This window comes from Balaenoptera ricei, chromosome 6 (assembly GCF_028023285.1).
Source record: "Balaenoptera ricei isolate mBalRic1 chromosome 6, mBalRic1.hap2, whole genome shotgun sequence".
Lineage (NCBI taxonomy): Eukaryota > Metazoa > Chordata > Mammalia > Artiodactyla > Balaenopteridae > Balaenoptera > Balaenoptera ricei.
Window position 1 is genome coordinate 52,822,320 of NC_082644.1, and position 22,135 is coordinate 52,844,454.

Sequence of the window (22,135 nt, forward strand, 5' to 3'; positions counted from 1 at the left end):
GGCCTTTGGGAGGTCATGAGGGCGGGGCCCTCATGAATGCAATTAGTGTCCTTATAAGAAGAGAGAAGAGAGACCAGAGAGCTTGCTTTCTCTCTGCTCTCTGCCATGTGAAGCTATGAGGAGAAGGCAGCCATCTGCAAACTTAGGAAGCAGGCCCTCACCAGCACCAGGTCTGCTGTCACCTTGATTAAGGGTTTCCCAGCCTCCATAACTGTAGGAAATAAATTCTGTTGTTTAAGCCATCTGGTCTATGGTATTTTTGTTATAGCAGCCCGAACTAACTAAAACATTCTCTCTTTTCTGCACAAGAGCTCACCAAAACAGCAATTTACTGCTTCCAAATTGTAGATAATAGAATTGTCACTATGTATGTATACAAAATAAAATTTAAAATGTTCGCTATGGTATACGTGAAACTAATATAATGTTAAATGTCAATCATACCTCAATAAAAAAAACAAATGTTGGTTATAAAATTGAACTAAAAGAAAATACTTAGATTTGTGGATTTAAAGGAAGGTATGTTCAATTAAAATATTCACAGTTTTTTTCATATAAGAGTCTTGAGATAAAGTGAAAAACAATCATTGACTGCCAAATTTACATTCTGAAGATGATATCATAAACATGTTCACTATATATTTTGAGTTTCAGAAATTCAAAGTTTTTATAACTATCATAAAAGTTTTGCAAATATAACTGTATTTGCATTTGAAATATAATAAAATCTTAGCTATTCAGCACTCTTTGAGAATGAGTCATTCTTAAGAACCAAGTTTTTCAGATAGTTGCAAACTGCTCCTTAAACTTGTACTTTATAAAACCATTTGACAGTAAATTTCTCTAAAACGTATTGTCCAATCTTGGTCTCCCTAAATGGAGTATAGTGCATTCAGTGTATTCTTTTACTGGTCAACGTGAAATATTGACAGATGATGACTTGCCTGTACTTCTAGGTAGGGCCACACCCTCCGTTAGTTCCCTCCTCTTACCTACTCTCCCTTCTCTCTGCTGCATCACCAATTTTTCCTTCTCCACTTGTATTACTCCCCTTAGCTTGTGAACACACTATAATATCTACCATCTTAAAAGAAGAAGCCCTCCAGCTACTGCCCCATTCCACTGCTTCTCACACATCAGAACTCATTTAGAAGAGTAGCTTATACTTATGACTCCAGTTTATCTCTTTCCACTCTCTAGACCCTTCTATAATTTGGCTTTTGTTCCTACAAAACAGCTCCTTCATGGTCACCAGTGACTTTCAAGAGGCCAAATCTAATGCTCAGCTCTCAGTCTCCATCTTTTGTAGTCTCAGAGCAGCATTTGACACAATCGGTTGCTCCTTTCTTGAAACACTTTCTTCCTTCAGCTTTTTAGGTGGCTTTTACTATTCCATTCTCTCTTGGTTTTCTTCCTACAACACTAATCTTCCATCTGTTTTACTGGCTCCCTCATCATGTCCCCCATTTCTAAATGTTGACGTGCTCCAGGGCTCAGTCCTCTGACCTTTTCTCTATCTTTACTCATTCCCCAGATGATCTCATCCAGCATTGTGATTTTAAATGCAGTCGATATGATGATGATTCCCAAATTTATATATCCGGCCCTGACCTTACCCCTGACCTCTAGACTCACAGTCAACAACCTACTTCATATCTCCAAACTGCAGGTCTAATTAGGTATCTCAGGCTTAGCAAGTCTCAAACCTGATTTCTACCCTAGACAGACATGCTTTTCTATAGTTTTCCCCATCTTAGTAAATGGGAACTCCATACTTTTAGTTATTCACAGTCAAAATCTTGGAGTTATCCTTGACTTCCATCTCTCTCTCACATCCTTCATTCCATATGTCACCATGTATATTTGGAAGAGTACTGCTAACAGACCACTCCCCAAATTATCATTTTCAGAAGATGAAATTAAAACTATGTGTAAAGGAAAATAGCAAATAGGAAGCGAAATCCAAATTCTTAATCTCTAATCTTAAATCCAATGTCATAACGTTTTAAACTGCATTGCTATTTTTTAAATGAATCTAGGAAATGTAACTTAGAATAGAATTAGTTAACCGTACATGTGTACATGTGCGCACGCGCACACACACACAGCTTCTGCTTTTCTACATATGCCAATTGTTAGTAAATAAAAAACTGAAACCAAGTAACCTTTGAACAGATTTTTATATTAAAGAAACCTGTGGCTACAGGCAAAGCTATTTAGATTCTGGGCACTTTACTTAGATTTAGGCTGCTGCAACATTAATCTGACAAGGTATTCATCACAACCCATGTAACAATTTAAATTGCTTTTAATGTGCCAGCACTTACACATTTCTAGATAATATAGTGGGAATTCACTGGGGGACATCTGCCAAAGAAATTAAAGCCTTGACATGGTAAAATTGCTCCTAATAATGAAGATGTCTTGCAGAGGGAGGAGCAGGGGAGTGGAAGGGTATTCCTTGACTAAATGGGAAAAACTCAATTTTCATTCAAAAGCATATAAAATGATCAATTATAGGGAAAAACAAACCATTTTCACACTGCTTTAGAAAACAAAAATATTTTAAAACCATGAATAAAGCGCTCCTTCTTTGATCTGGGAAGGAAATAGAAAATACACCTATCACATCTTCAGCCCTTTGCCCTTCAGGCTCATATAGAGGTTAAAATTCCAACATTAAAGCCTTTAAAGTGGTCACCTTCTCCCTCACAGTTCATTTCCCATAACAAATAATGAGCACAGAAAGCCATCCCCTTACCAGAGCCAGGCTGTGCTTTTTTTGTATTGCACCTCCTCAGGTCCTTCTTTTCCATGTTTTAACTGCAACTCCAGCTCTCCTATCCTCCCCTGCAACAAGCACAGCATCAATCAGCATGCAAACTCTATGGCCAAAATTATCTTAAAATTTCTTTGGAAAACACTTAGGTAACAATCCTTTCCCAATTGGCCTTAGGTGTTTCTGATAAGATATCAGATTTTGACAGAGGATGTGTGAGGAGAGAGAATTATATCATTGCTCAGGGATTCCCACATTCACCAAATAAGTATATCCTGGAGAAGTTGTATGTTTGGCAAATTTAGTGCAGAGCACTTCATTTGGGGATATCTATTAAAAGCAGATTTGAAGTCCATAGGTCCTAATCAACAAATCCCCTATATCGTAAAAATCTGCCTGTGTCAGCAGCTGACAATTTCAACTGACATGATACTAATATTGGGGTCTGGGTACCAGTATTCTAACAGAATGGTAGAAATGAGTAGGAAGTATATAACACTTAAGATTTAGGTAATGTATAACAAAAGTTATTCTCAAACAGATGCACATTACATTTCTATTTCTTGACTAAACTTATAGATATAATTCTCAACCTGTACCATGCAATAAAAATATAGCTAATATTATCATCCCTTTAAGGGCAAAGCCTTCAAATATATATTATCTGTTCTATTTTTTTACACTGAGGATTATTTTGACCAGATGCTTTCCCCTCTACTCCATCACCAATTACATTATTTAAATGTAATTAAAATTCTGGTTTATTGATATACCCTGAACTGAACAAGAACTCAAATTGCACATTGCATCACTGAGTAATACCAAACCATTTTCAGAAGTGGTCGTGCGGCTCACATTCTCACTAGCGGTAAATAAGAGTTCTGGTTGCTTCACATCCTCACCAGCATTTGAAATTACCAGGCTTTTAAATTTTTACCATTTTGGGAGGTGTAAAATGGGGCCCATTATGGTTTTAATTTTCATTTTACTGTTTACTGAGACTGAGCATCTTTCCAGATGTTTAATGACTATTTGGGTTTCCTATTCTGTCCATTTTTCTATTGGTTGCCTTTTTCTTATTGATTTTAGAGTTCTAAGGTGTGCTCTACAGAAGAAAAATTAATCTCTCTATATATTCTAGAGAGGGAAGCAATATACCTTTAGGTTAAGGATGTGTGCTCTGGAATCAGGATGTCCTGACCTAATGCCATTTCCACTTACTTACTGTGTAAGTTTAGGCAAGTTACTTCACCTCTCTAAGCTTCAATTTCCATTTGTAAAATATAGCAAACACCTAACTCATAGGTATTAGAGCATCACATAAAATAATGTGGAAAAGTGTCTATTTAGTGCAGTGGCTGGTACCAAATAACTGCTACCGTTACCAGGTTTGCTGTCAAAAACAAACAAACTCCCCTTATTATCTTCTTATAATCTATTCTCTCACGAATATATCTAAATCCTTCTTGAAATAATTCATATTTTTAATCTGTATACTCTCAAAGAGTAAAAGGTTCCCCAAAATGTAATATCCAGACTATAAAGTTGCATGTCCTTGTATTTCTCTCATATACTCTCAGTTGCTAGCCTGTAAGCTCATTGAAGAGTACAAGGATGGTTTTATCCATCTAAGGAGTCCCTGTATTTTGCACAACCTCCAGCACACAGTGCCCTGGGGCTCACCAGTTCAGGCACTCTGAGATCTGATGGGCATTCTGTTCACATCCTTCATAGTTTCTATTTACTTCAATCATGTTCATCCCCATCTCCGTGTTTTCAATGATAGAATCCCGACCCTTTCATTCTCCCTCTGTCTCTTGGAGCAAGGTATCAGAGGTGATCAAACTGGCAAGATACTGATATTAATATTTAATATTGATAGCAGTCTCCCAAGAGGGTAGGCAAAATAGAAAATCATGTTTATTGCCTTCTGTTTGTTATGCTTCTTAAATCATACCTCTTTCCTCCTAAAACATTTACTTTCCATAATGCTTTCCCAAAAAAGACAAATAAGAAATTAAAAGGTTAAAAATCTGTTCAGAAATAAGCAAAACACAAAAAGGCCAGTATATGTGCAGCCTCTTGAGAAGGCCTACTCTTCTGATCTCTCCTGTAGCCATAAACCAGTACAACTATTCTATAGTGACTAAGTAAATTTCTCATTTTTTCTTTCTCAGAGTCTCGGTTCTTCTCAATCTCCTCTTCTGAAATGTCTCTAATTCCTTCCACCCAGCCCCTGTTAGGCTATTTATTCAGATCTACTTTGCATCCAATTCTTCACCTACTGATAACAGAGATCCAATGGCATTTAACTCAGTTACCTCTGCTTCTGGTTAACAGCTGTGGTTAAGGAGGGGGGTAGGGTGGGGACACTCACTGGGAGAGAAAAGGCTGAAATGAGATTTTTTTTTTAAATAAATTTATTTATCTTTGGCTGTGTTGGGTCTTCATTGCTGTGCGCGGGCTTTCTCTAGTTGTGGCGAGCAGGGGCTACTCTTTGTTGCAGTGCGTGGGCTTCTCATTGCAGTGGCTTCTCTTGCTGCAGAGCAAGGGCTCTAGGCGTGCAGGCTTCAGTAACTGCACTCGCAGGCTCTAGAGAGCAGGCTCAGTAGTTGTGGCGCACGGGCTTAGTTGCTCTGCGGCATGCAGGATCTTCCCGGGCCAGGGCTCAAACCATGTCCCCTGCATTGGCGGGCGGATTCTTAACCACTGTGCCACCAGGGAAGTCCTGAACTGAGTTTTTTGGATTGCCTGTAGATTCCAATTATTAATTTATCTATTCCTCTTCCTTTGTAAAAAAAAATCTTCAGCCTAGGTAACCACAAGCTTGCTGATTACAGTGAGCAAATTTTACCTAACTCTAAACCTGCACATTAAAGACAAACAAACAAACAACCTTTACAAATGGTCAAAGAGTAATCTACTAGGGGTCACAATTCCTGACTGGTTTTGATTTCAGATTATTGTGCAGCCAGCTGACCAACTCAGGAAACAAGTATCTGCAGTCAACCTGTTTTAACCCCTCTGTCCTGTCTGAGGTCATATTCAGCGTCCCTAAGGGCCCTTTAACCAAAGTCTAGAGACCTTAACCTCCTCAGTATCCCACAAGGGCAGCAAGGTAAAGCCGACTTGTAGAGGGCACTTTACCAAAATGGACTTGGAACTGTCAATCAACTCGTATCTGCATTTTTCAACTTAATGGGAAGAAATCCAAATACCTCCCCATGTCAACCACTTTGATATGCTTATAATTCAAAATCCGACATTCTTGTGGAAAAATTAGATAAGGCTGGAAGCTGACGCCTAAGCAAAAGCCACTAGAAGTGTTCAAATTGCAAACATTCACATTACAGTCAACCTCTGGGAAATAATGTAGAATGCACCTTTTAGCGTATCTCCTAGGCTTATTGAATAAAACATGGCTCCTCTAAATGATGCTCTAGTCTAATGCTACGAAATATGTCTAACACCAGATGGAAGTAACTATACCTCCTGTACTGAACGAAGAGTTATCCTCCAGGACGGACATTCTTGATATAGATGAGGAGTTTGGCAGTTGCTCTAATTCTTCTAAGATCCCATAAATTCTGTTTAAGTGTTGGGCTCATTTAAAAAGACTTGTTGAACAGTTAAAATGCATCAGCATCCTTTCAAATAACAGTGATAGCCTAAAAAGCACTGCTGTACTTTTCAAATAATACTGAAAATCTTATTATAGTCCCTACTTTGAGTTTCACCTCTTAATCCCCAATTCTCAATGGAACTAGACTTATTAGAAACCCAAAGGAAAGAGATTTAAGTGATAAATAAATAAAGATACACACTATCACCTACAACAGTAGAAAGGCAGAATAATTGACTTGTGTTACTAAAAATACTCAGCTGGCTTTTCATAAATTGATCTGTCCTCTAAAATATTAAACCAATTTGCATTATTTATAACAACTAATGAACGGTGTTAGGGAAAATGCATGATGCAGTGGCCAAGGCTGAGCCTCTGAAATCAGACAAATCCAGGTTAAGCTGCAGTTCTCTCATTTTGTGCAGTTTGCTTTGCTTTCCTAGCTAACCCTGCTTCCTCATCTATAATCCCATTCTACATGAGGTTAACAACATCCACTTCAAAGAGCTTCTGTAAAGATGACCTGAAATACTATACATTAAATGTTGGACAGACACTAGTTATTTAATAAATGGTAGCTCTTGTTATAAAAAAGAAACCACCGAGGGTTATTTTTTAATCAGTTGCTTGTCATCTGCATGTTATACCATAATCCTATTCAATTTCGCCTTCTTTATGCTAAGAGCTAAATAAAATTCTCAGTACATGCTGCAGGAGGAGTTGCTCTTGCCGGCTCCAGGTGCCTATACTGGAGTACATCCTCTATTAAAGCATCAAAGATTTGTACTGGCATTGCTAGTGGACACGTTAGTCTCCTGCACTGGACCGGGAGCTCACTGACAGGAAGGAGTGCTTTATTCCTCTTTCTACCCCACACACCCGGCACAGCACCTGGCCAGTAAAGGACGTTCCATAAATGTCTGGTGAAGGAAAACACTGCAAAATTACAAAGGGAAAAATGAGTGTGCGAAAAAGTGCGTACTCTGATGAGCAATCTCACTCTTCTTGAATAAAAACTATAATTGGTTAAGGGTGTGTATGGGTAATTCATTCATTCACTTATGCATCTACTCAAAACAAAGTGGCCAGATGCTGCTGAGGATAAAAAAGTGTGTAAGCCAAGCAAAAGGGAACAATGGTTCCAAGGGAATGTCTTTAAAATGCAGATTCCAGTTTAGTTTGGCGAACCATCTAAAAACACTGTTGTTCAGAGTAGGGTTGATAGACTGAATTAAAATCGCCTGGCAGCTTGGTAAACATGGAGATTCCTGATCTCCTATTCAGTTCCAGTGAACCAGAATCTCTGAAGATGCATTAGTACTTTATAAATTCTAGAATGAATATGTTGTAGCAAGGTTTTAATTTGAGAACATCAATGCTGAGATGCTTGGTCATTCCTCCGGCCCTGCCTCTATCCTTTAGGACAGCTGTTACCTTTAACCATGACACCTCATTTCCTAAGCCTTCATGAAAATCTTATTTTGGGCCATAAATTACTTAAGTAATTTAGATTTTTTCTATCATCCTTAACAGAGAATTTTAAGCTAGGAAAAAGGATTGAGTTAGTAGTTTTTTCCTTACGTTATTAAATGTACATATATTCCCAAACTGATTAAAAATTATTTCTAATTTTAAAAACTCACAAGCTATAACTTATAATATTACTGGAATAAAAGAAGTCAAATTGAGTGTAATTCATTTATTTAGTGAGCACTAAATATGTTTTAGACACCATGTCAGGTTCTAGAGACACAGCAGAGAGGAAAACACAGCTTCTGGCTTTAAGGAACAGAGCCAACTGGAGGGAGGCCCCAGACATATAACTAGGGTGATAAGGGCTTTGAAAAGGGAAGCATGGGTTCTAAGGAGGCACACAGAGAGGGAAGGCACACAGATAAAACCATGTAAAAAAACAAGTAGAAATTTGCCATTCCAACATGTGCCCCTTTCACGACTATGACAACTATAAATCCAACGTGAAACTTACTCCTGGAATTGAGAAAAAGGGAAAAGCTGCAAAACCAGCCTTGAATAGGCAGAGAGGGAATGGCAGTGCTTGCAACAGAAGGAACAGTGTAGGTAAAAGCCAAGAGGTTAGGGAAGACATGCTGAGTTTGGGAAAACAAAGAAATTGAGCAAGGCCGAAAATTCAGGGGAAGGGTTGAGAGACAGAGCTGGAGATGTAAAAGCAAGTCCAGCTCGAGAGGGCGCAGGTACAGGATGAAATGATGAGCTCAGTTTGGGACACGCTCAAATTGAGGTGCTGTGGGACAGCCGCGGCGGACATCTGGGACAAGGAGAGGTGTTCACAGAGCAGCAGGACATCGGAGAGGAGCGCTCGAGAGGCAGCTCTGGATGGAACACACATCTGGCGTGGGGCGGGCGTCACATTTAAAATTTAAGTGCAGTTATATATGCATGCCTCACATTCTTTTACGAGCAAAAATAACCGTTGCCTTTTTGATAGTGCTATTTTCCTAAGTGCTCTTACACTAAATACGTATTTGCAGTAAACCTTAAGAAAGAGACACGCCCTAGAGCAAGCCACCCCATGGTTTCATTACCTGTAAAATGGCATGATAAGCACGAGTCATATATGCAAGCCAGGCCTGTGGGAGAAAAATTGCACGGTGCCACTCGGAAGGCTGGATGTGAACCTGTGGGAAAGTGTACCATGACATAAATTAGGCTGCACAGTATTAAAACAGAATAAAATGAAAACTGTATCATCAATTCTCTCTTTCCCTTCATTTCTATGGTCTGGATTCTAAAACAAACCAAATCAGTCTAGGATCAGAACCACAAATAAGATCTTTTGGACATTTTCAAAGGAGGGGAGTTTAGAGTCCTGTAAAGACAAAACACAATAAGCCTGGAATTTTCTAAATTAAAGCAAATAAAATCCTACAATAATGACAAGTTAAGATGTATGTGTAATACAAATATGTCCTCGAAAATCAGGGGGAAACTGTAAAGCCTCTTGCCAATGTCAGGAAACTAGGTATTGTCTAACAAATCCCCCTAGTAATTTTAAATAAAAATAAATATTGCTCACATCTTGGACTTCCAATATGACAATTTCTGCAGTAATAAACTTAAATTGCCAACAGAAATATGATGTTGTGTAGAAACCAGGACGTTAAGAGCATGCAAATGAGTCCCGCACACAGCAATTGTGCACACCACTAGATAAATGCCCTTTAATCAGTGTGGGTAAACAAGAGAAAAATGATATATGCCAACACCGAAATCCTGTTTCTGAAGACAGACCCAGACAAAACATCTGGTTTTCATAGTCATTTCTGTTTCTACCTATTAGTATACTGCTATCTTGCGACAAATCTTCCCAAGGTCTGCTTCTGCTAAAGAAAGATCACTCAAGAAAAAATAGTCACAGTGCATCACATTTCACGTTTCCTGTAACTCATCTCATCTAAACTCAAACAACGGAAACTGTAGTCTGTGTCTTACAGACAAAAAACAACAAACACACAAAAAGGACAAATTTCTACATAATTACCCCAGAATCATGATAACTACAGTGTTTAAAGAGATTTTACTGTATTATAGGAATTAATTTTCTCAAGTGCTTCGTGATGGGGAAGAGAACAGCCTCTCTGAATACAGTTGGTTTCCATGGCTTCTGGTATTTTCTTTAATCCCAGTCTTAGTGTGGGCCTACTATACGCAAGGGACTCTGGAAGGATGTGAGGATTATAAATCGATCAGTATCTGCACAGAGTTCAGAAATGCGCAGGGAGAGTCAGAAATGTACACAAATAGATTATAAGGCAAAATTATGAAGCATCTATGGGAACAAAGAGATCAGTCTGTCTGCAATCTAGCACTCCTCATCCCACTGCTTCTTTTTTAAAAATTAGATACTCAAACTGTATGAAAAAGATACTCAGATCATGAAATGAACCTAAAAAAAAAATATAAAGTCAGATTTCTTGCTTTTCTGATTAAGTAAGTACTCACTCTATGGAGTAGGGTAGGGGGAGCCTTGTCAACATGCTAACAAAACTCCTTGAAGGAAGGGGCCTACCGATTCCTGCTTCTTCTCTTGTTATCCAGGAAGCTGTGGAGGCATTAATTAGTCCTTGGCCTTGCTCCCTGTTTCCAAAATGTGGGCACTTCCCTTTAGCTTTTTCCTACCCTTTTCAAAAAACACATTAATTATCTTTAAGTTCCATTTTGAGACCTGGATTTCACAGAACGGATACAAACACCACAACCAAAACTTTTATCTCTTACTTCAGAACCTCAAAATATTTTAAAATTTTGCTGCCACATAATCCATGGACATCATTGCACAACTGAGAATATCCACAGTCTCAGCAAATTGGCAAAAAGAGCACTGGATGTTCTTGGAAAGACAATGATCTCAATTGGCTTCTTAAAGTGGAGTTAAAAAAAGAAAGTAATATGAAAAAATGTAAAGGAACATGAGCAAATCAAATGCTGAGCTTCTAAGGACAAAGACTGTCATGCCAGGAAACCTATTTACAAGGAGGCTATAAACCGAAGGTTAAAGCTAACCCTCTTGCTGCTGTTCAGACCACATCTGAAGGTGGGTGCAGGGAAGCAGTCATGTTTGAGCCTAGACACCTGCCTGAACTCCCCAGGTTCTATGAGATTACACCTAGTCTTAGTGTTCTGTGGAGTTAGCTGTGACTAAACCTCTTTAAAAATGCACTTTCTCACTCTTTCCCTTACAGAAGAGAGACTTAGAGAAACAGCTTAAACATAGTCATGCCCTTACTCTCCAGTTGTGTTACAGGCAGAAAAGACTTCCTTGACCATGTTTAACAAAAACACATTTTAGGATGTGTTCAGCCACCCCCAGAGGTTAATGCTGCTAGGCTGAAAAATATAATTTGCATTATTAAAGTATGAAAATCATGTATAATTTGCTATACTGGTGAGATGGCTTTGAAGGAAGCCCAATCAACAAAGTAATTCCAATCATGAAGTATCAACCCTGTTATTCAACAGATGATAAAGCAGGGTTCTCAACCACTGTGCACCAAGTTTTAATTAACACACGGAATACAGTTTTTCTAAGGCTAACTATGTATACCCTTGCAGTGAATGACAGGTGTCTAATGTACTGCTGAGGTGAGCAGCTTCTATGACTTAGGGAAGAGTAAGAGTTTCTATGTGTAAGAGGTAGTACTAAGTATAACGAAACATTACTGCACGTGCCTAAAAAAGAGACTACGTTAGGGAAATACGCAAGTAGGGTAAAGGGGGAAAAGAAGGATGATAAGGCAAGAGTGGGAACAGGAGCAGGTCACAGGACTAAACAGGGTGGTCAGGGTATCTCGCTGAGAAGATGAAGCCTGAGTGAAAAGTTGAAGGAGATGAAGATGTAAAGACAAAGGTAAGTACTGGCGGGAACGTAAAATGGTTCAGCTGCTGTGGAAAAGAGTTTGGTGGGTCCTCCAAAAGTTAAACATAGAATTACCAAATGACCCAGCAATTCCACTCCTAGATATATACCAAACAGAACTGAAATGACATATTTAAACAAATACTGTACGTGAATGCTCAAGCAGCACTTTCACAGTAGTCGCAAGGCGGAAATAACCCAAATGTTCATGAATGAATAAACGGATAAACAAAATATGATAAATCCATAATGGAATATTATTTGGCCATAAAAAGGAATGAAGTACTAATGCATGCTACAACATGGATGCACCTTGAAAACATGATGTGAAAGTGAAAGAAGCCAGACACGAAAGGTCACATGTTCTATGATTCCATTTATATTAAATGTCCAGAATAGGTAAATCCATAGGGAGAGAAAGCAAGTTAGTGGTTTCCAGGGTTGGGGAGGAGGTAGGGAGAGGAAGAAGTGGGAGGGAATGTTTAATGCATACATGGTCTCATTTGAGGGTGATGAAAATATTTCGGAACTAGACAGGGGTGATGGTTGCACACTGTGAATGTACTAAATACCACTGGATTGTACACTTTAAGCTTTAAAATGGTTAGTTTGATGTTATGTGAATTTTACCTCAATTAAAAAAAATACTACAAGGTAAGGCAAAGGTCCCTAAAGTGAGCACGTGGCTGACCTGTTTCAGGAACAGAAGGGAGGCCAGGGTAACGAGCACAGATAGAGTAAGCAAAGAGGAGAGTGTAAAAAGAGAAGCCTGGAGAATTAACAGGAGAAAGCAGGGCCTTCTAGGTCACTTCTCAGGACTTGCCTTTACTCTTACTAAAGGGGGAGCCATTATAAGGTTTTGAGAAAAATGACACGATCTAATCTACATCGTAAAAGGATCACGCTCTGTTGAGAACAGACTGTAGCGGGCAAAGGTCAAAGCAGAGAAATCTACTCAGAGGCTCCTGCAAAAATCCAGGTAAGAGATAGTGGTGGCTTGAGTGGTAGCAGTAACACTGTACAATAAAAGTTTTCGAGTATTTAGCTGTGTAATTTTTCCACCCTACCCCAAATATTAAGTAAAATGCCAATATATAAAACAGAAAACAGAGAAGCAAAATGTGTGTAAATGAAGTAAGGATGAAGGCTGAGGGCTTGGCGTTCAGCCCTCTTGATCATCTGAGTCTACTTTGTGGTGGTCCCTAGCACTCTTTAAAACACAGTTTTAACTAGAGGGACATAAAAGAGATCAGTGGTTGTCAGGAGATGGGGGAGTGGGGGAGGAGCTGACTACAAAGGAGCATGGGGGGATTTTCGGGTGATAGAACTGTTCTCATCTTGACTGTGGTACTGATTAGACAAATGTGTTCATGTCTCAAAATTCATAGAACTATATACTAAAAGGGGAGAAACCTACTGTATGCATATAACTCTAAAATAAAATTTAAAATACATAGTTTGAAAATGGCTACTTTTAGAACATACACTTCTCAAACATTCACCTCCCACCATCTAATACCCTCTGTATACTTCTTTGTCATCATCATTCAAAATCCACTCTTCCTCTTATCTTTCCTTTTCCTATCAATATTACCCCATCAATATTACAATCACCAGGTCTGAAATTTCTGATTTATCCTGGACTTCTCCCTTGCTCCCAACTCAACTGTCATCTCTACCTCTAAAATGTTTACTATGTTTGTCCCTACTTTCTTCCTCACTGGGTGAGCCCTAATTCCTGCCTTGATTACTGAGGCCACCTAACTGATCTCTTAACAGCCTAAAATCTTTCCTCCTTCTAATACATCCTGAATGGTGTTGCTACTACTACATTAACTCAGAACTTCTTTTCAAAAACCTTTGATGGTTCATTAAAGAATAAAGTCCAAATTCTTTTGTGCCATGTCCAAAGTATTTTAGAATCAAATTAAGAAATAATTTGTTGTAGGAACCTCCCTGGCGGGTTCGATCCCTGGTCAGAGAACTAAGATCCCACATGCCACTCATAGCGGCAAAAAAAAAAAAAAAAAAAGAAAGAATTTGTTGTTATGTGAGAACTCTGCTGCCCTGCTGGTTAAGATCCTCATCCAATTTCCCCACTTGATTTTCTGCTCCTCTCTTTCATTTAACCTGTATTCTGGTTGATTTGGGTTATAAACCAATTCCCAAGCCTGTCCTATACTCTACAAGACCTTTGCATTCACTGACTGCTTCCACTGCTTTGAATGCCCAGTCTTCCTCTCACCTCTACTTTCTGAAATAATTTCTCCCAACCCTACGCTTGGAAGTACACTATATGCCTCTCCTGTTATACTCAACAGATTCCATCTTAGATTATTTGTTCATGGACCTTAATCTCATACAATCCCAAGGGCAGAGATCATATCCTACTCATCCCGGAATCCCTCCCATGAAACCCACAACAGTATCTCGCACTTAAGTGTTCACTTAAGTACCTGCTGAGTTTAACCAATTAAACGTACAGTGTTCGCTTTAAGGCAAAATCTTGTCATGTGAAAACCACACTGTCATAAACCAGTAATCACAGAAAGTCATGATGTGTAAAAACACAATGTTAGAAAACTTTTTTTAGTAGGCACGGCTAAACACAAACACAAGTTGTTGAGGATACAGTTATTCGAAATTTTACAAAACATGTCCAAAATGTTCTGGCTGGGAAATGTTTCATTCCAGATTAAAAACACAGTGACTGACAAGGCGAAATTTTAAAGCGGGTATTATAAACTTTGTATTTTGAAATTTCCTAACGAAACTTTTTAATTTGTATCATACAAGTTCTAATGACATATATGGGAAATACTCGCTCAACAGAAATATCCTGCTCAGAAACACAATTCATAGATGTAGCGGGAATGTCAAAAGACAGAATGAAGAAGGAGATCTTGTTTCCTCACTGATGCATGTTTTTCCTGAAGGAACTACATGGCTACCTAATTAGATAATTTACTGTTCAGAATACACTGCCCAGAAATTTGGTAATGTTTTCTGCCTCTTGAGTGATCTTAACAAATACAATTATTCATTTATAAGAAAATACCCATTTTAACAGCACTTCAATAAATAATTTAAATCAAGTAAGACAAGCTTTGGTGAGGCTGTTTGGCTGTAAAACTAGAATGGGATAAGGTAGAGCAGCACATAAAAATCAACAGGTAAAGTGTTTGCTACTGATTTTAAAACCTCGATCTCACAAAGTAAGGCATATTCATGTTTCCCAGATGTATATATCGTTATCAAAAGGATAAAAGTATTTAACTGCAGTTGTTACCCAGACACACTAACACTGAGCCACTACATTTGGTCTGTGACATACACACACTTGTCCCACATTCCCAGAAGAAAAACCATTTGTACTTAGTGTTAGAGACCCCCAAAGCCACTCAATGTCCCACTGTTTATAAATAAGAAATCATAGGCTTCAGTCGTCTGTCAATAGTAATCTTGTTTGCACAGTATAAATTTTCTGTTATTCCTGTCCCCTGACAAATAGCGACTGGAAGACAAGAAGGGAGGGCTTATAGAGGACACATTTTTAAAGTAAAATGACACTCATCACTTTGTAGGTGCTTTCTGGACATTTAAAACTCTCTCTCTCCTTCCACCCTCCCTCCGTCCCTCCCTCATTCTCTCTCCAGCTCAGTCTATCTCTCTCTTCCCCTCTCCCCCCCCCCACTCCCGCTCCCCCTTCCCATGAGGATAACATTAGCTTGAAAGCTGACAATTCAATCACATCTCAAGCAACCATTTACTCTGTTATTTAATAGGAAGGGGGAAAACCCTGTTACCATAACAACTCATATCACATGGTAATTATGGAGTTTCTAAAATACAGCAAACCATACTTTTCACAGTGTTTTCTAAGGGGAATGTGTAATAAGCACAGATACCACTTCTCAAAATTATTATTCAAAATTTTCATCTAATTGTTTCATATTGCATGAATGCTAACATACTCCATGTTTTTCATAAGAAATATGTTTTTAAATAAAGAAGGAACTGAAAGAAAAGGGCAAATGATGGGTTATATCACATGTACTTTTGGGTATCTAGAGAAAAAATGTAAAGAAGGCAGAAGAAAAAAATTAATTTATAAGGCAAAGCAAATCAAATGATGATCAATTTCAAAAGAAAGAAAGAAGAAAAAAGATTTCATTCAGAGTAGTGCCGCCAATAAGCCTGATAAAGGCTTCTCTGAAATAAAAATGAAAAAGAGCTCATTACCTAATGCTGAGGCAGAAATATGGTTGGGTAGCAGCGGCAGGATCAGGAAAATCTGCATGTGCCCAAAGATGGAGGAAATAATGAAGCAAGGCTGCCATTCTCATCCAGGGACAAATCAGTGTCATCCAATTTAGGTGAGAGTATCATGTCAGCGTTAGAAATGCCAAAGGATGACAAAACAGGCAGCAACTTTCAGGGAAAGAAACTGTCATTCACCTTCGGCTTCCTCATCAACAGGAGCCAAGTTAGTCTCAGGATGAGAAGTAGTTATAAATCAGGGCAGAGGAAGACAGTCACCTGAGCTTGGAGAAGCCCTAGTAGATCTGAAATGACCCCTGGTTGTCCCCTGTTCAAAGGAGCAAAGAGAGAGAGGGCACTTCAGTTTTAGAGAAATCTAAACAGGACAGTGATTATACAGAACTGCTCCTGGTAGGTCAGGTCAAACCCAAATCAGACTTGGATCTGTGAACCTTCTGAAAGTATAACGTGGGAGACTTTCACTTTAAGAAGAGTCAATGAAAAACAAAAACAGTTTTTAGAAAGAAGGGGATATAATGCTTTCCAAAAGAGTTCATCTCAGATTAAATAGCTAGTTCTCCATGACACTGAAAATACTTGATTTAACTAACACAGTTATTGAGAAATATTGACAATTACATAAAGCAAAATACACTTCAAAATATGAAGAGCAGAGCACTTGGACATTCAAAACCAAGTTCTTTTATCCATTCATTCACTCACTCACCCATCTATAGTTGTATGCCTTAGGGCCATAGAATATCCTATAGGTATATGTAACCTCTGGCAGAGAGGGGAGGCTAAACCATATAAATGAATAACAACACCAACAGTATATAATAGCTTGTTCAAATGACAATAATGTCATTTCTTAGTAAGACCTCAACAATTATTAGATTCACCATCAATTTAATAGCAACATTTCTGGAAAAAGGAAACGATCCCACTAAATGCACATATAAAGTATAGGACACATCCAAGTTTCAAAAGGATGAAAATCATTTACAAAGTGTCTACTATGTGCCAGGAATACTAAGCACTGGAACGACACATGACCAAAACAAACTCCTTGATTTTATAAATTTTACACTTTAAAAAAGGAGAGAGGGGCTTCCCTGGTGGCGCAGTGGTTGAGAATCTGCCTGCCAGTGCAGGGCACACGGGTTTGAGCCCTGGTCTGGGAAGATCCCACATGCCGCGGAGCAACTAGGCCCGTGAGCCACAACTACTGAGCCTGCGCGTCTGGAGCCTGTGCTCCGCAACAAGAGAGGCCACGGTAGTGAGAGGCCCGCGCACCGCGATGAAGAGTGGCCCCCGCTTGCCGCAACTAGAGAAAGCCCTCGCACAGAAACGAAGACCCAACATAGCCAAAAATAAATAAATAAATTAATTAATTTTTTTTGAAAAAAGGAGGGAGACACACTAATTGTCATGTATGCTGTGCCACCCAAATCCCCACTTAAGGATTAGTAGGGATAGGTGGATAGATAAATAGTTTCAGTATTAAATAAATTGAATTCATAGTTACAAACATTCCTAAAGAAAACTCCAAGCACAGAATTTTCACTAGAAAATTCTACTGTCCATTTTAGGAAAAATTATTTATTAGGATAGCATTATCCTGATAACACATCAGGCAAAGGTATTACAAAGAAACTACAGAACCATACCCCTCATAGGTGCAAAGATGCAAAAATCCTTAACAAAATATTATTAGCAAATCAAATTCAGCAATAAATAAATAGGATACTTCATTATAATCAAGTGGAGTTTATCCTAGGAATGCAGATTTGGTTCACATTAGAAAATCAATCAAAATAATTCATCTTATCAACAAACCAAAAAAGTATACAATCATTTCAATAAATGTAGGGAAAAAAACATTTGACAAAATTCAACATCTATTTGTAATAAACACCCTTAGCAATTTAGGAATAAAAGGAAACTTCATCAACCTAATACAGGATATCTACAAAATCTCTACACTAAAATAAACTAAATATGACATCATATTTAATGTTAAGACACTGAATGCTTTCCCCCAAGACTGTTAACAATATAAGAATTTCTGCTCTCACCACTGCTATTCAACCACACCAAAGGGTCCTACACAGTGCAATCAGGCAAGAAAAAGAAATCAAAGGCATACAGATCCAAGAGAAAAACAGTATGGCAATCTCTATTCATAGACAACATTACAATGAAAAACAAAAAGAATCTACAAAAAAGCTACAAGAATATATAAGTGGGTTTAGTAAGGCCATAAAAAAGTATCAATTACATGTTTATATTCTAGCAATGAGCAGTTGGAAATTAAGACAAACCAAAAAACAGTCTAATTGCACTAGCATAAAAATACTTAGGGATATGCAATACTTATTAAATTTAACAAAATATGTGCAAGATTTGTAGTAAGAAAACAATAAAACATTGATCTAAGATAATAGAGAAATATACCTTGTGTATGGGTTGAAAAACTTAATATTATTAAGATGTCAATTCTCTCCCAAATTGATCTACAAATTCAATTTGCATTTCTACTTAAAATTACAGCAGGCTCTTTTTGTAGCTTCTCAAAGCTGATTTAAAATTTATGTGGGGGGCTTCCCTGGTGGCACAGTGGTTAAGAATCCGCCTGCCAATGCAGGGGACATGGGTTCGAGCCCTGGTCCGGGAAGATCCCACACGCCGTGGAACAACTAAGCCCATGCACCACAACTACTGAGCCTGAGCTCTAGAGCCCGCACACCACAACTACTGAAGCCCGCGCGCCACAACTACTGAGCCTGAGTGCTACAACTACTGAAGCCCATGCACCTAGAGCCCTTGCTCTGCAACAAGAGAAGCCACTGCAATGAGAAGCCCACACACCGCAACGAAGAGTAGCCCCCGCTCACCGCAACTAAGGAAAGCCCGTGCACAGCAACGAAGACCCAACACAGCCAAAAATAAATAAATAAATAAATTAAATTTATGTGGAAAAGCAAAGGGCTTAAGACAGCCAAATTTAAAACAAAATTGGAAGATTCATATTACTTGATTTCAAGACTTATTATAAAGCAACAGTAGTGAAACTGTGTGGTTTTGTTGAAAGTCTACACACTTATAACAATGAAACAAAATTGAGTACAGAAATAGACCCATACATATATGGACAAATGATTTTTTGACAAAGGTGCCTAGGTGAAGAAAGGATGGTATAACTCAACGAGTATAACTCATACCTTATGAAAAATTAACTCAAATAATCATAGGCTAAAATGTAAATCTTAAACCATAAAGCTTCTTCTACAAGAAAACTTAGGCGATCCATCAAGTGATTAATGGATAAACTATATATGATATATTCATACAGTGGAATACTATTCAGCTGTAAAAAGGAATGAACTACTGATACATACTATAGTACATATAAATCTTGAAAACATTATACTAAGTAAAAAAACCCACATATTGCATGATTCCATTTATATAAAATGTCTAAAACTGGCAAAACTACACAGAAAGAAAGTGGATTCATGGTTGCTGAAGGCTGGGATGTGAGGAAAATGGAGAGTGACTGCTAATGGGTACAGAGTTTCTTTTCATTATGATGAAAATATTCTAAAATTGATTGTGGTGATGGCTACGCAACTCTGTGCATATACTAAAACCACTGACTTGCACACATTAAATGAGTGAATTTTACGGTACATAAATTATACTTCATTTTTTAAAAAATTTTTAAAAAAGAAAACACAGGGGAAAAAAAGCAGAAAAACTTTGAGACTTGGGGTAGGACAAAAAAGCAAGAACTATAAAAAGAAAAACTTGATAAATTCTTCAAAACTAAAGATCTTCTCTTCAAAAGACAAATGAAAAGACAAGTTACAGAGTAGGTAAAAACATGTGCAAAACACATTTCTAATTAAAAAAACTTATATCCAGAATATATAAAGAACTCTCATTTGAAAACAAAAAACCTGGATTAAAAATGGGCAAAAGAACAGAACACTCCATGGAAGAAAAAAATATGAATGGTGAATAAATACATGACAAGATGTTCAACATCAGCAGTCATTAAAAAAAAAAAACACGAATTAAAAACCACAAAAGGGAAACCACTAACCACTCTGAGAACTGCTAAATTTAAAAAACTGACCATATTGAGCACTGGCAAGGAAGGCAGAGCAACCAGAACTCCCTTACGCTGCCGATGGGGACTCAAAATGGGAGAGTCACTAGAAAAACAGTCGGGTAGTTTCTTATATCCACTCACCAAAAGACCTAGCGATCCCATTCTTAGGTAGTTATTTACTCAAAAGAAATGAAAACAGATGTCCACACGTACACCTGTATGATAATGTTTATAGCAGCTTTAGTCATAATCTGGAAAAAGTAGAAACAACCCAAAGGTCCATCAATGGGTAAATTAATACACAGATTGAAACAATGATGACAGGTTTTTTAAAAACAAAAAGACTCAGAACAAAGCAGTGATGGGAACCAAAGCAAAGTCTGAAGAAACTTCAGCTGGAAAAATACCAAAGGGACTGCAACAAAAGAAATACTAGAAGAAAGGAGGAGAGTTAGGAAATACTAGAGTCATCCTGGAAAAAAACCAAAGGTATTTTAAAATTGTTCTCTGATTGCCCTGGGATGGTACAAGGTAGTTCAAGAACTGGGTAATCATACTTCCTGGGTTCAATTTCCAGGCTCCTCTACTTACGTGTGTCAAGCACATTAACAGCACCAACCTCACAGTGTGAAGATAGAGATTAAATGAATTAATATATGCATGGCAAATTTTGAAGTGTCTGAGCTGGTTATTAGCTATTATTATTGCAATTGTTATACTTATTAACTAGTTCTTAAAATTCTTATTATTTGTTGTCAGACAGTCTGAGAAACTGCATGGCTCATTCTCTATCTCTTTTTTAAAAAAATGAATTATAGTAAGCAGAAAATGAATCCAAACAAAATCCTACCATAGATTTAGCAGAATTCTGTCTAATGTGTCTTCCAATTGACTCATAAAATTATGATCTTTTCTCATCTCTTGAAATTTTCTAGGCATTCTAAAATACAAGCAACAAGTATCATAACCCAAATATTTTCTCTGTTCACATCTAAGGTACACCTCATAAGTTCTGATTCCATTTTCTGAATTTATTAGGTGTCTTCTGCTACCTCCACATTAGCACTTTTTTTGTCTCTTTTCTGATGGTACTTTTAAAATTAGGCTTCCATTAATACTTAACAATTTGGTTATCCACGTAGTACACAGCTTTAAAACCCAAAAAGGTACCAAATCTCTCTCTTCTCCATACCAACAAATAATATGCTAGGGAGAACAAATCTAGAAATTACCTATGCTTTTTCCTCTTTCATGAAATTAAACCTCTCTTCTTCCCAGAGAAACACTGCTCTCCCCAGATCTTTCTTCCCTCCTTAGTTAAATAAAGACACTGTGTTAGACAAAAAAGGTTCTGAACCAAATATTTACATAATTTCAATTCTAACTAAATATATAAAACTAATATGGGTGGCTAGGATAGAAGTGGGTCTTTAAAATCTGGCTATGCTGGGACTTCCCTGGCAGTCCAGTGGTTAAGACTCTGCGCTTCCACTGTAGTGGGCACGGGTTCAATCCCTGGTCAGGGAACTAAGATCCCTTGTGCCGTGCACGTGCACGGCCAAAAAACAAATAAACAAAAAATCTGGCTATGCTAATTGGTAGCAATTGGTATGACACAGAATATAATCAAATCAAATTAGTGATGCCAAGATTTATAAATTATGTCTCAAAATAAGATTTAATACAAACATACTGTAGAAGCACTATTTTTACCTCATATCCTTTAAAATTTTTATAATTTATATATTTTCATCTATAATTTGTATATAACTTACGTTTAAATTATGTAAAATAAACCTCTTTGTTGTGATGTTTTGTTTTGTTATTCATTCATACATTTTAATTTGTATATACCTGAATGAGTAACTGTCATAAAATTTTAAAAAACAACAAAAAAACAAATTTCCCAAGTGCTTTACAACTTCCCTCTTCCCTCTCGTATTGCTACCATCTGCAACGATC

General features: G+C 37.7%; 1 protein-coding gene across 2 annotated transcripts in view; it reads right to left on the bottom strand.

Annotated features, from left to right (window-relative positions):
• FOCAD (focadhesin) overlaps positions 1 to 22,135 on the bottom strand; it is a 311,371-nt gene that overhangs the window by 73,432 nt on the left and 215,804 nt on the right. For both annotated transcript variants that reach the window (XM_059924644.1, XM_059924643.1), the window contains 2 exons: positions 8,966 to 9,058; positions 2,762 to 2,850 (listed from right to left, as the gene is read on the bottom strand). In XM_059924644.1, coding sequence (XP_059780627.1) covers positions 2,762 to 2,850; positions 8,966 to 9,058 — 182 coding nt within the window. The remainder of the gene's footprint in view (positions 1 to 2,761; positions 2,851 to 8,965; positions 9,059 to 22,135) is intronic.